Source organism: Eptatretus burgeri, chromosome 2 (assembly GCF_056783735.1).
Source record: "Eptatretus burgeri isolate ZD-2024b chromosome 2, Ebu_testis_v1, whole genome shotgun sequence".
Classification (NCBI taxonomy): domain Eukaryota; kingdom Metazoa; phylum Chordata; class Myxini; order Myxiniformes; family Myxinidae; genus Eptatretus; species Eptatretus burgeri.
In genome coordinates this window covers 130,733,014-130,748,571 of record NC_140962.1, presented here as the reverse complement: position 1 = coordinate 130,748,571, position 15,558 = coordinate 130,733,014, and the positions used below count along the sequence as shown (strand labels likewise).

The 15,558-nt window shown below is 39.9% G+C and overlaps 1 protein-coding gene across 1 annotated transcript in view; it reads right to left on the bottom strand.

Moving 5' to 3' along the window:
* Positions 1–15,456, bottom strand: part of LOC147033130 (disintegrin and metalloproteinase domain-containing protein 12-like) — an 88,635-nt gene extending 73,179 nt beyond the window's left edge. The window contains exons 1-4 of the mRNA XM_085871236.1: positions 15,270–15,456; positions 10,492–10,544; positions 5,668–5,741; positions 2,104–2,182 (exon numbers count right to left, since the gene is read on the bottom strand). Coding sequence (XP_085727362.1) covers positions 2,104–2,182; positions 5,668–5,741; positions 10,492–10,544; positions 15,270–15,360 — 297 coding nt within the window. The 5' untranslated portion in view covers positions 15,361–15,456. The remainder of the gene's footprint in view (positions 1–2,103; positions 2,183–5,667; positions 5,742–10,491; positions 10,545–15,269) is intronic.
* Positions 15,457–15,558: the final 102 nt, after the last annotated feature.

The window sequence follows — 15,558 nt, the reverse complement described above, 5'->3', positions numbered from 1 at the left end:
TTCACCAACATCTAATCAATTCATCCTCATCACACATTGAACCTGCCCACCAAATATAATCCGAATTCGTCCACAACTTTTTGAGATATCCTGCACACAAACAAACAAATAAACAGACAGGGATAAAACATAACCTCTGTCCCTCACAGATGGCCGAGGCAAAGAAACCAAAATATTCATGATTTTCTGCTACTTTAACCTTTTGAACTCAAAAGCAATAGGCTTCAGTGACCCAGTGTGCAAATGCTGCTGAAATTTGAAGTCAATCAAATGGGAATTGATGATTTTATGCAACCTTGACCTTTGACCTTATGCTCTAAAAACAAAACAATTGGCTTCTAGCTTTTCATTGGTGAACCAATTTAGTGACCCAATATGCAAAAAATTTTAATTTCAGGTCAATCGGATGAAAATTGACGATTTTACGTGACGTTGACCTTTGACCTTTCGACCAAATAATTAATTTGTCTGCTCAATAGTCTCAAAATAAAGGTTTGTTGAAAATTTCATGACAAAATCTCAAATCGTAAAAAAGTTATGGCCCGGACGGACACGCAGACAGACAGACACATTGAAGTGATTGCAAAACCCTGTCTTCCACTGCATGGAGGACGGGCTAACAACAATAATAATAATAATAATAATAATAATAGCATAAATTATAATATTAACATTATTATAAAAACAAATGTTTGGTACTACAGAACTTCAATATGGATACAAACAAACACGACATAATAGTAGCCGAAGCTTTTTGTGCTGCGCTCTTCAGGGTAAAAATTGCAGCAAGTGAAGGAGGAAGTGAAGGCGCGTGCTAATATACACAAACCTCAATAAGGTAGACACTGATTGGTTCAACCGTAATGACGTCACGGTTCATCCAAACGCCCATTGGTCAGCTCATCATCTTCATCTCAAGCTCCCAAAAGGAATTTGTATGATCTCTGTGTCTCTTTCAGCATGGAAAGATCAAGGGAAGTACAAATGGTGAATGGACCTTCGGGGAAACCCATCCCCCCTCTCTCCAGGATGCGGTTGCAAACGTCAATCATCGACGAACTCTGCTCCAGCCAATGGGAGCTTGAGGTGAAGATGATGAGCCGACCAATGGGCGTTCGGATTAACCGTGACGTCATGACGGTTGAACCAATCAGTGCCTACCTCATTGAGACTTGGGTATATTAGCACGCGCCTTCACTTCCTCCTTCACTTGCTGCGATTTTTACCCTGAAGAGTGCAGCACGAAAAGCTCCAGTCACTATTATGTCATATTTGTTTGTATCGATATTACATAATAATAATAATAATATTAATAACAAACATGACTGGAAGGGCACTTGGTACAGCACACACCTCCGCCATGTCATGCCTGATCCATGAGAACATATCGGGCCCAATATATTTTTGAAATGTCATGCTTGATATCGTTTTTGGCCCCATCTCTCAATGGTGAAGAATCACTTTAAAAAATAAATAATTCTCGTATCCAGATCCGGATCTTCACCAAAATCTAATCAGTTTGTCCTTGTCACACTCCCAACCTGCCCTCAAATTCATCCAAATCCGTCCACAACTTTTTCAGATTAGCCAACACAAAGACAAACAGACAGGGGTGAAAACATAACTTCCTTCCACCTTCGGTGGTGGAGGTAATAATAAGGATAATAACATGATCACCCTCCACCCCCACCCGCCTGGCCGGCCGTTCCTGTAAGGAGTGGGTTTTTCTAGTACATAAAATAAAAGACTCCCTCCCAATAAGGATGGGTGAGCACAACTTACTGCCGTCAGATGGCACCCCTCCCCCAATATTACAAAAAAAATAAATAAATAAATTCACCTTTGGCATAATAGCCAAACTTTGGCAAACTTTGGCAAACTGACCATGGAAGAGTTTTACTTGATTTCTCCCCAATTAGATTTTTTTTTATCACGATTTGAAAAATATCACTCTTCGTTATATCAAGTTTAAATTCGCTCCTCACAATGGGATTGTTCACCAAAAGTGGTTAAAGTTAAGACGAAATATGTTGAATGTTTTTACAGTGGGACGAAATTGGAGTTAAAACAGTGCAACTTAACGGGAGATCACCTAATACTTACCGCTCCAGATGTTGTACCAAACTCTCTTGAGCCGCGAGCCTTTTGCAGCTTGAGGGTGTAGTTGTGAGTGAGCAGATAGCTACAGGGAATGAGTGAGATGCATTTGTTAACTTGGCAAACAGTTGATCCTCAAATAGTTAAAATATAACTCATAATCATTTTCTTGTTGCTGGTTGACTACATTAACTAAGGCAGTTTAGGATGCAGGTGTAAATGCAATATTATTCTTTATTCTCCACTTCCTATCACCTAATTTTTCCAACTAACAATTGTAACCCTCCTCTCATTGAACTTCCAAAATCCAGTCTGAATGCACACATCAACTCTTATGTTCCTCACTTCTCCCGTATGTCGAACCGCTTTCCAGAGCTCGAGCAGCGGTGCCCTGCCACTTCATGTTACCCCACCACACCCCTGTTTTCTTTCCTCAATCTTTTCTACTCCCATTAACACTAGCTAACCTACCCTCTTCCTTACAGGTTTACTGTGTTTCTTCTCACTGTGTGTTTCTCTCTCTCTCTCTCTCTCTCTCTCTCTCTCTCTCTCTCTCTCTCTCTCTCTCTCTCTCTCTCTCTCTCTCTCTCTCTCTCTCTCTCTCTGGTTCATTCATTCCCTTACTTGAGTCCCACTGTTTTTGCATTACCAGTACATACCCTCCACCACCTCGCTCCTCCATGAGCCCTGATATTGAAACAAAAAACAACTCTCCTCCTTGCTCCAATTACCCTCCCCCTCCCCACCCTCACAGCACCCTCCAAACCAACTCATCCCCCCATGACCCCACCCAACCCTGCATTTGTCTCTATGTCATCATCTCAACACAAATCTATCATTTTGATGTACTGTACATCTTTTTCCCCACTTTCTGTCCTTATTGATTTCCTTGCAAGGATTTTTTTCCCCCACATCTCTCAACCTATCTTAACTCGAATCTTACCTCCAACTGGTTTCCATATCTTGAACTCAACAGTTTATTTTTTTGGGTTTTGGCTTTTGACATTATGTCATTTCATATCTTCCAGAGATGCACTAATTGCTTTAAATGGCTACGTTTAGGTATCTATATTTGTCTTTTATTCCATCTTATGCAAGATTGTGAGGTTTTTATTGATAGAGGTTTTATGATCTTTGATCGAGGAGATTTATGGCAGCGCTGCCTTTTCGGAAGTAACATTTTAATACCGTCCCAAAGTGCCATGAGGGTGTGAATAGTCAGTACAACATGTGGAATAATGTCAAATGTGTACCAGAAGAGGTGTGAAAACATTGATTTACCTCTCCCTCATCTGTTAGGAAGGGGCAGAGGTAGCACACTCACCGTTGAGCTCTCAAATCAATTATCTGTCTGACGATAAACGGTCACAGTAGCGTTTTGCAGACTGGGTGTTACATGAATGAGTGCACTGTCCCATGGACATTAAGCTAGCGACCCATCTGAGCGTATTAGCTGGTGGATGTTGAAGCTCCCCCCATGTGTATCGACAAATGATGGGATCTCGAACAAACTTCCAAATCATACACTTCAACTCCTTTGTTCCTCGCTTCTCTCATCTATGGAACCACCCTCCCACAGCTGTGCTCTCCCACTCTCTCGAGCTCCATGCAGACTGTGCTCTGCCATGTCATCTCCCATGATCTTTATTACCACCATAACCCTTCCTAACCCAACACTCTGACTTGCTGATTTCAGTGTGTGCGTTTTGAGGGGTTTTTTTTTCTGTCTGTCATTGTGCCCAATTGTATTACCCCACTACCCCACTGTCAATTTAACCTTGATCTTCCATGAGCCTTGCTCTTGTAAACTTTTCTTAAAAAAAAAATAAACAAACGAGTTATTGCCATAACCCTGGCAAAATTCCACTTTCCTAATGTGCAGAGGCACTGCATCAGTGGCATAGAAACACCTCAATAATGGTGCAACCAGTTTGCTGAATTCATAATCGAATCCTAGTCCAATATATATGCAGCAAAGTTTCTTCCCCAAAGGTCATTGATGAGGTAGTTGGGCTGCTTTTTTACAATGACAGTTTGGTTCTTTTAAGCCAGGTTGAAATTTATCCTTTGAACAGAGCCATGCTATTCTCCTTAGGTATGTGGCTCCTGCAGTTTCCATTTCATTGTGAAATGAATGATGGTGTGTGAAAGTGCAATTAAAGGCTCAAAATGGTATTTCCTATACATAGAGGCTGTTGCTTTCACATAAGGTCTGTTGCTTTCACATTGCTTGCAGACAGGTCATGTGCACCTACTGCTTCCCATCTAGCACCTTCTGCTTTTTAAGCTCCCTGACCTTCCCAAGCTTCTCTAGGATGCACATGTTCGTCCAGTAACCCCCTGCTAGTCAAACCTCCAAGATCCAAGTTTATTGTGTACCTCCATTCTTCTGTTTTTGATTGTGGATCCGTCTTCCTGAGACTGTCAATTCAATCCCACTCTTCCAGGGCTTCAAGCAGGTGGGGCACCACAAACACATGTCACCTCCCCCCCCCAACCCTACTCGCAATCTTTTCTGTCCTCATTAACTCCACATAACCCAACATTCTTACCTACAGGTTACTGTGTTTCTTCTCCTCCCTCCTCCATTACTGTTCGTTCACTTCCTCGTTTGATGTGTCCAACTGTAGCCCCACCACTGTGCTGTCAATACATTACTTTTTTTTACCCCCTGTCTTCTCGCTCTTCCATGAGCCTTGATTTAGCATATACAGAAAAGAGTGCACCTTATAACTGAAACAAAATACATATGATGTCATTCGGTTTCTGGCACACCGAATATACCACCATTACAACATTGCACCATACAAGGTCATATTTTACATCAGCTGTGACTCCATTGCCAATCGGGATAGAAGAGCCTGAAAACTTGCTGCATTAACACGACCCTTTCAAACACGTAAAAAAAAAAAAAAACCACAAAGGAAACTCACGTTACCTCCAGTTTCAATTTTGGCCACACACGAATTCATCATGAGCAAACACAATGTTATTACTTGCAGACTTGGTGGTGTAAAGCTAAGAGCGTCTGCTCCAAATCTGGGAAGTCAGCGACTCAAACCTTGGTCAAGTCATAACAAAGACTTAAATACGGTATGTGCTGCTTCCTTGCTTGATGTTCAGCATTAAAAATGATAAGAACACAGATAATCCTCATCGGTTGGCATCCATGGGGAGGAAGAAATTCCTCTTCAGGAAATGCCCAGCTGAGTGTGGTGAGAAAGGCGGTGCTATTGTTGTGACATTGCTGGTACAGGAAGTGACGGCACTTTCCCCCAAGCTCAGTGGCTGCTTGTCTCATCGAACAGTCCTGTATTGTGTCTTGTGTATTTGTCTGTATGTTTGTGGGATGTGTGCATGTGGCAGCTCGATTACAAGCCGAAGATATATATATTTTTTTAAACTCCAAATGTTTGACCACAGCTGTTTGCAACCGGAGATGCAAATACAAAAGTCCCCTGATGCATTTAAGCAGGCCTGTGCCTGCATCAAAATGGTGACCTTGGCCTGCTCCAATCTTTTCAGCGTAACATTTATTCTACATTGTTTGAATGATGTACGTCTACTCACTCATTTTTCTTGAGATGCAGCTCGATGTCCTTCCCGAACAAATTAAGGTGGATATCCACCTGATGCGGACAAACCTTTAACAGACAGAAAGCATGCTGTTTTGTACGCAAAGAGGCATAAATGTTCAAGCTGCATATGTAAAGTGTTTACACTTTCACTTATGTTAAAATATTTTCACATAACTATGGTCAATTTGTCAATGCCTGGTGTTGGCGCAGTGGTTAGGGCAGCGGCTTGGGATCCAAAAGGTCCTGAGTTCAAGCCCCGTTGGGCAATGAATTAATACACCAGGGGGTTAACTCAGCCTGTCATCCTTCCGAGGTCAGCGAAATGAGTACCAGTATACTGGGCCGGTGTATACCCCGGTTAAAATAGGTGTACCATATCCCTGTGTCGTAAGAGGCGACCAGGGTTGCGTCAGGAAGGGCATCCGGCGTAAAACATGTGCCAAATCACTATGCGGATCATACGGATGATCTGCTGTGGCGACCCCTAAAAAGGGAGCAGCCGAAAGAAGAAGAAGAAGAACTATGGTCAATTTGTTCTCAGTGATTGACAACGTGGTTCTGGTGGAAAGAGAGAGTAGTATCTCATACTATCTGCAAATATCTGCAAAATCAGTATGCCTTCCATTTAATGATCCTAAATCTTTGATGATCTATTGGAGACCTTTGATTCCATGACTGATCCTGAACTTTAGCTGTAGTTGGAGCACTTTATGTTGAGTTTGTTAAAATGGGCAGACTACAGTTTGAGGCAAAGGTGCGGAGGAGGATTCAGGTGGGTGCGAATGTGTGGAGGAGGGTGGAGGGAGTAATGGCAGACAAGGCAGAAAAATATCAAAAAAATTGAAAGGGAAGGTTCTGATGTCGTGTGTAACACCGGCCTACCTTTACGGCATGGAGACCGTGGCACTGACAGAGAGACAACAACAGAGGCTGCAGGTTTGCGAGAACAACTGGGTCAGGATTGTAGGAGTGAAGAGAGTGGATAGAAGGAGGATGGATGAACTGAGTGAGGAGATTGGTGTGCAGGTGAGTTTGATGGGGAGATTGGTGAAATTCTGGCTGAGATGGGCTGGACACTTGGTGCAGATGGGGGAAGAGAGAATGGAAGAGAGAGAGCAGATAGGTTGAGGGAGCAAGTTAGAAGGAAAAGAGGTAGACCAGGGTTGAGATGGGAGGCTTGTGTGAGGAGGGATATCTGTAAGGTAGGGGTGGTTGGAGAGTGGAGAGAGTTGGCTGAGGACAGAGGGACGTCGAGGAGTATCGTGGTCAAGGCAGGGCCGAAGTTTGGTGCCATCAGAGCTCACCCCTTATAACGGGAAGAGGGGGAGGAGAAGAAGACCCTTCCCCCATCTTCCACCCCACAAGCATCATATTGTTGCCATAGTTTTATCTTCTTCTCACTGTTATATTGTGGTGAAACAAACCAAAAGCAGAAGAGTGAGGAAAAAAAAAAAATGAAGTCTATGTTGAGTTGCGGCTTACAGGATTTCTGAAAACATGAAAATTCAAATGGGCCAATGATTTGATTTTTCAACAAGATACCAAAAGCAATCTCTACATGGGTTCCGTGGTTGCAGCACAAGTACATAACGATAACGGAGCTATTATTTCATCATGATATAGGAAATGCATTTTGAAACAAAACAAAGCATTGGACAGTGCAGAGCTTCGCTGGTGAATATAGAATACAGTTGATTTGAGAACAAGTGCAGACTCACTCACTCAGACTAAAACACAGTACCATTGATTTTGGAATGAGCAGAGGTTCAGGAAAAACACAATGGCCAATCCATTAGAACATTGGTTCTTAATTATTTTTTTGTTTATGTGACCCCTTTCACACAACAAGCCACTGAGTGTGACATTTTTTTTAAGATTAAAAATTTATGAACGATGAAACAATTTCTTTTTTTTAATTTGGCAAATATTTCCTCAATGCAAATATTTATAACCCAATTCATTGCTGCGCAAAGCTGTGTGTACGATGCCTCAAAATGAACTCTATATTACATTAAATCTCGATACGCACAAAAACACCACCACAAATGGGACCGGTTAACATTGACATAATCCACATTTAAGGTATAAAATCTATTTATGGTTAAATTAGATATAAAAAAATAGGACCACTGGACCTGTAGCTTATCTGGGCCATGGCCTAATGCTGCAACCCAAATTTGGTAGCATTCTGACTGGTGGGTCTGGTGAAGAAGATTTCGAAAGAAATTGACAATGCCGGCCATTTTGACCTACTTAAAGTCATGTCACCGGAACGAGCTTTGCAATTCCTGTTACCAGTCAGAAAAAGAACATTGCTGGCAAATTTCAGCAAGATCGGCCCAGCGGTTTGACCGGAAAAGTCGAAATAGGAGATAGATGGATGGACGGTGCACGATGACAATATCTTATCTGGAATTGAAATTCCAGATAAGCTAAAAATGTTACGGTGATATTAGACCACTTAGTCAAGCTGTAGCTCAGGCCAACGAGGAAAATGAATCAAGCCGATAGGCATGACAGCACACCTCAGACCATGGACTTGAGTAGCCAGCTTGAAATATGAGTAAAGCCACCCAGACACACCAGTCGAGACTGTGGTCTGAAGTGTGCTGCAAATGCAGTGAATGCTATCTTGAAACACAATTTGCTGTGGCTGCAAATACTACATACATCCTGTGCATTATTTGGAACTTGGACACAGGAGGAGGCCATTTGGCCCATCATTCCTGTGTGTCAATGGACACCAAAGCCAATACACTGGGGGGGGGGGGGGGAATCAAAGAACCATTGGAAAGCATCCATAAATGAAAATATAAATTAATGAAAATAAGTAAATGAAAAAATAAATGTATGTGAGCAACCCAAGACAATGGGGAAGCATGGTAATTTCACATGCTGATTGACATTGAACCCGATACAGTGGGGGGAGGTGGGGGGGGGGTTGGGAGGAATCACTGAACCACCAGAAAGCATCAGTAATTGAAAATACAAATAAATGAAAAAAAAGGTGAGTGAACTGAGACAATAGGGGAGCACAGTTCGTTATTGCTTCCAATGTGTCAGCATACCCCGTCAGTAATATATAAATATATAAATGTATAAGTACGTGTGCATACGCATACATATACGTATACGTATATGTACGTATGTACGTACGTACGTACGTACATATATACGTACATATATACGTACGTACATACGTACACACATACGTATATATACATATATATGTCAGACGCACCTCCTGACTGTTATGATGAGCATCGCCGTGGATTATGTCTCACACGGTAAAACCGCATAATCCACAAAGAGCAACCATCCATCTGCCACGGAGACAATTGCTCCCGCTAATGCAAACCATTCAACCAGAGATCAGAGGCTCCTCCTGACTGTTATTGTAAGTATCGCCACAAATTATGTCTCACATGGTAAAACTACATAATCTGCAAAGAGCAACCATCCGTCTACCACCCAGACGATTGCTCCCGCTAATGCAAACCATTCATCCAGAAGTCTGAAATATAAACAATGAATGTGGTCATCATTGGTTAGATATTTATCGGTATGCCATCCTGATGAGGGCAAATTAACCTGGAATCTGGATAAGCGGCTCCATTTGATGATTAACTGATGTTGACCATATCATCTTTTTTCTGTTTGAGGCCTGTTTGAGTTGCTGGGCGAGGCGTCTGGGTTGGAGGTGAGGCTTTGGTGTAGGACTATGTCCAATGAGGATCGGGGGAGTGCTTGTCACACTCCACATGTTTCCAGAATATATATATATATATATATATATATATATATATATATATATATATATATATATATATATATATATATATATATATATATATATATTTGCTGTTTTATCTATTTATTTATTGTTTAATTTTATAAAAAGCTTTTTACTGCAGTGTTATGCAGACTCACACACTCACACTCCGATATACAGTGCAATTACAAAGCCTCTCTCTTTGGGAACAGTAGAGGCAAATATTGTTTTCTGGTGTTCTGCCCGAAGTCAGGTTCAGGGCTGCTGAAGCAGTTTCTTGACAAGGGTTATCCTAGAGGGTTTGCCATTGCCTTCTCAGCAGTAGTTAGAGCAAGAATTTGTAATTTGCTCATGATGCCGATGATATCCCACCGACTGTTTGCGAAGGACACCATGAGATCTTTAACGTGCACCAACTAATGTTGGCAGACGAAAAAATCCCGTTTAACGTTCATCTGAGAGATGACACACACACTGATGAATCACCCTGCCTCTGAAACACCGGGATGACAGTTTATAGCAGGATCGGAATTCAAACTCAGGCTAGACTTCTTAGAGGCTAGTGTGCATACCGCTCGACCATCCTGCCAGCCCCAAGGCTAACAAGTGATCCTAATGAAAGACTGAGTACTGTATTGTTCATAAAATATAATCAGTCTGTATACTTCATGAATCAGTACAGTACTATGATTCTTGATATTTTTTCAAGAGCTAGGAATCTGACGAGCTCAAAAACAAAACAGTGTCGTTTTACTTTATGTCCCCTTTGTCTATCAGGTTGAAATAGGCCATGTGACATGCATAAGCAGAAGTAGAGGCAGCTGTTGAAATGAAGGAGGTTCCACTTGCACAGATAAGAACATTTTCCCAACTTCAAGAAGGATGCAGCTGGCTATCAAAACAAAACAACACTTTCATATCTACTCAGCTGACCTGCAAAGGATATGAAAATAATCTCTGAGCTATTGAAACGCTTTAGCAAAAAGCTGTAGACCAAGATAAGCACAACATAAGCCTCTGGATGAAAGGGATATAAATATATACCTGGGTGTCTGAAGTTCTGGAGAGCAAGCGAGGCACAGTCAGCCAAGGAAGAGCTGGAGAAAGAGGCAATAGGTGGTTGGGGTTAGAGAGAGCTGGTTCAGTCAGTATTGACACTTTTCAGAAGTCGGGCAAATAACCTTGTTGAGTTACAATGCTGAAATTAACAACCAGTCATCGGTGAGCCTTTCTCCCAAGCAGCGATTACTCTTGGCAAAATGAGTTCAACCATGGGAACATAGTCGCTTTTGAAAGGATTATAATGATGTGCAGCGGCCACAGGAGATTAAAAAAGTTAAAATCAACAACCAAACACAGGTGGCAGTTTCAGATTTTCAGGGCCTTGTTGAAGATTTTCTCAAAGTTTAAATCCCTTACATCATGATGGTGAGGCAGTCAACATAAATAAATAAATAAATAAAATATATCTTAAACAATGGGCTCTGTTGTCATAATCAGGTTCTGAATGAAGAGTATCATCTGCAAAACTGACTCGTATCAAAATGAGATGAACAACGATGCACGCGGAGTAATTTATACTTCAATGAAACAACTGCTTTGTTTGTACAACGAGCCCACCAATCGTCGTCGTGATGTAACCAGCACAAGGAGACTTTAGCAATTCAAACCAAAAGAGGGAACACACATTAACATCTGGGATTGCGCAGTATTTATTTACTTACCATTGACGTTGGGTTCATGGAGGAGCTTAAATATATACGAGTACTGTTAGTCGGTGCAGGACTAGAACATTTGGAGATGTCAGTGTACCTTAACCTCAATTACATAGACATTATGAGATATCAATGTACCTTAACCTCAATTACATAGACATTATGAGATATCAATGCACGTTGACAAGAATTACATGGATATTATGAGATATCAATGTACCTGAACCTGAATTAGATGAACATAATGAGAAATCAATGCACTTCAACAAGAATTACATGGACATTATGAGATAGCAATGTACCTTAACCTGAATTACATTGATATTATGAGATATCAATGCACTTCAACAAGAATTACATTGACATTCTGAGATATCAATGCACTTCAACAAGAATTACATGGACATCATGAGATATCAATGCACTTCAACAAGAATTACATGGACATTATGAGATATCAATGTACCTTAACCTGAATTACATAGACATTATGAGATATCAATGCACTTCAACAAGAATTACATGGACATTATGAGATATCAATTTACCTTAACCTGAATTACATAGACATTATGAGATATCAATGCACTTTAACAAGAATTGCATGGACATTATGAGATATCAATGTACCTTAACCTGAATTACATGGACATCATGAGATATCAATGCACTTCAACAAGAATTACATGGACATTATGAGATATCAATGTACCTTAACCTGAATTACATGGACATTATGAGATATCAATGCACTTCAACAAGAATTACATGGACATTATGAGATATCAATGTACCGTAACCTGAATTACATGGACATTATGAGATATCAATGTACATACCTTAACCTGAATTACATGGACATTATGAGATATCAATGTACCTTAACCTGAATTACATGGACATCATGAGATATCAATGTACCTTAACCTGAATTACATGGACATTATGAGATATCAATGAACCTTAACCTGAATTACATGGACATTATGAGATATCAATGCACTTCAACAAGAATTACATGGACATTATGAGATATCAATGTACCTTAACCTGAATTACATGGACATTATGAGATATCAATGCACTTCAACAAGAATTACATGGACATTATGAGATATCAATGCACCTTAACCTGAATTACATGGACATTATGAGATATCAATGTACCTTAACCTGAATTACATGGACATCATGATTTATCAATGTACCTTAACCTGAATTACATGGACATGATGAGATATCAATGAACCTTAACCTGAATTACATGGACATTATGAGATATCAATGTACCTTAACCTGAATTACATGGACATTATGAGATATCAATGCACTTCAACAAGAATTACATGGACATTATGAGATATCAATGTACCTTAACCTGAATTACATGGACATTATGAGATATCAATGCACTTTAACAAGAATTACATGGACATTATGAGATATCAATGTACCTTAACCTGAATTACATGGACATTATGAGATATCAATGCACTTTAATGAGAACTAGAACGGACACTCAGTAGAGCGCATATACCTTCACCAATGCTACATTTCCCCCCCCCCCCCAGAAACCATTGATTGTGAGGGTATTTAATCCCATACCACATCTGCCATCTCATATGTGTTATGATCGCTTAAAAACATTAAATTTCCTGCTGTTTGACACTGATTCATGTACATTGTACAATTTCTGTATGAACTCCCTGACCTTTTTGGGTGTCGGTGTCAAGTCAATCTGATGACAACTGGTCACATGATAAGATATTATTTTCTGGCATTTTAGCGGCATTTAGCACACACGAGTTTCTGTTTTTCTAAATAAGTTATTTGTTGTGAACAAACAAACATTCATTGTACAAAAATGACGATTTTGACCTTTTCATGACCTCGACCTTGACCTTTGTACTCTTAATTTTTTAATTGGTATTAGAGTGTGGGGAAAAGAACAGTCAACATTTTGGTGTTGGTTTCATGCAAATCGGATAAGAATTGACCGTGTTATGACTAAAACTGCACATTTTGCAATGTCGTGACCCCCCCCCCCGACCTTTGACTCCCAACCGCGAATAAGGGTTATTACGTCATTGTGTCATGTCACATATCACAAGATGGGGCATTGAATTCTGAACATTTTGGCATTAGTTGCATGCAAATTGGATACAAATTGACCACGCTATGGTAAAAAGACGATTTTGACCTTTTCATGACCTTGACCTTTGACCCGATCGCTCCCAACATCTAATCAAATGGTCCTCGGATAATAACCATTCATCCCACCAAATTTGCTGCGATTCAGTTCAATACTTTTGGAGTTATGCGACTAACAAACAAACAAACACACATATTCACAAATAAATAAATACACAGCGATCAAAACATAACCATCGCAACAAAATTTGCGAAGGTAATTACGTGGACATTATGAGATATCAATGTACCTTAACCTGAATTGCATGGACATTATGAGATATCAATGCACTTCAACAAGAATTACATGGACATTATGAGATATCAATGCACCTTAACCTGAATTACATGGACATTATGAGATATCAATGAACCTTAACCTGAATTACATGGACATTATGAGATATCAATGCACTTCAACAAGAATTACATGGACATTATGAGATATCAATGTACCTTAACCTGAATTACATGGACATTATCAGATAGCAATGTACCTTAACCTGAATTACATGGACATTATGAGATATCAATGCACTTCAACAAGAATTACATGGACATTATGAGATATCAATGCACCTTAACCTGAATTACATGGACATTATGAGATATCAATGTACCTTAACCTGAATTACATGGACATCATGAGATATCAATGTACCTTAACCTGAATTACATGGACATGATGAGATATCAATGAACCTTAACCTGAATTACATGGACATTATGAGATATCAATGCACTTTAACAAGAATTACATGGACATTATAAGATATCAATGTACCTTAACCTGAATTACATGGACATTATGAGATATCAATGCACTTTAACAAGAATTACATGGACATTATGAGATATCAATGTACCTTAACCTGAATTACATGGACATTATGAGATATCAATGCACTTTAACAAGAATTACATGGACATTATGAGATATCAATGTACCTTAACCTGAATTACATGGACATTATGAGATATCAATGTACCTTAACCTGAATTACATGGACATTATGAGATATCAATGCACTTCAAGAAGAATTACATGGACATTATGAGATATCAATGCACTTTAACAAGAATTACATGGACATTGTGAGATATCAATTCACCTGAACTTGATATTCCATGGACATTATTATGAGTGAGATATTAGTGCACTTCAACATGAGATGCAATTAATTACAAGGACATAATGAGTAGATAAATGCATATTGTACTGTTTGTACATGACATTTTAACTGAGGTTCCCCAGATTATCGTGAGCCACAGGTTCCTCGAGGTACACCAAACAAATCAATGAAATGGATGCTCGAAACGATGAATCTCAACATGTGGGTGAAGTGAACTAACGTAACTCATTGTCGGATGCGAAAGAAAGAAGGTATGTACACACAAGATAAACTCATTCCATTAATTGACTAATTTTTGATGCTAGGCTGCAGGTTTCCTGATTGTCCCTCGTAATTAATGTTGTGAAGACCCCTCGAGTATTTAAATGCATTTTAATTCCTCAATGCATGGATTGTACTCGTTTTTTTTTTTTTACCAAAATACATTTAATAACCGAAGCTGGAGCGAGTTTTTGTTTTCTGCAAATCTATTAATCATTAAAGCAATTAATGGTGTATAATAAATAAATAAATTTCGTTCTAGCTGGTGAAGGAATAATACACATAAATAAGGAATATCGCACGTTCTGTATTAATTATCAATAAAATTTATATATTTTTTTTTAATAAAAAAATAATATTATTTCACAATAGTTTTGATTCTTACGAAATCCTGCGGGATTTTTCTCCAAGAAGAATGAATGAATCAGAGGAACGAATAATGGAATGAATAATTTTACAGGTTCTGCAAATGGAAGAAGACCTAAAGTCTGAACAAGGGGTTATCAAAAGAACAAAGACCCACCGGCGGATTCCTCGAGAGTGTGGGAAGATGAAGAGAATGACAGAGCCGTGAGGGAGAGGCAAAGGGACATCGCCGTGCGACGATGCATCATCCCCACGGCCGACGATCCTCGTCCAACTCTTCCCTCTTATCCGTCTCTCTTCCTTCTCCTTCTCAGCGTCCGCATGTTTAACTCACCACGAGTCTTCTCCTTCTTCCTCGCGCCTGATATCTCGGTCTCCACGTCGGACTCGTCCCGCCCTCGTCCCTCGTCCCTCCCTCCCGCCGAACGATGCGAGTGCAAAGAATT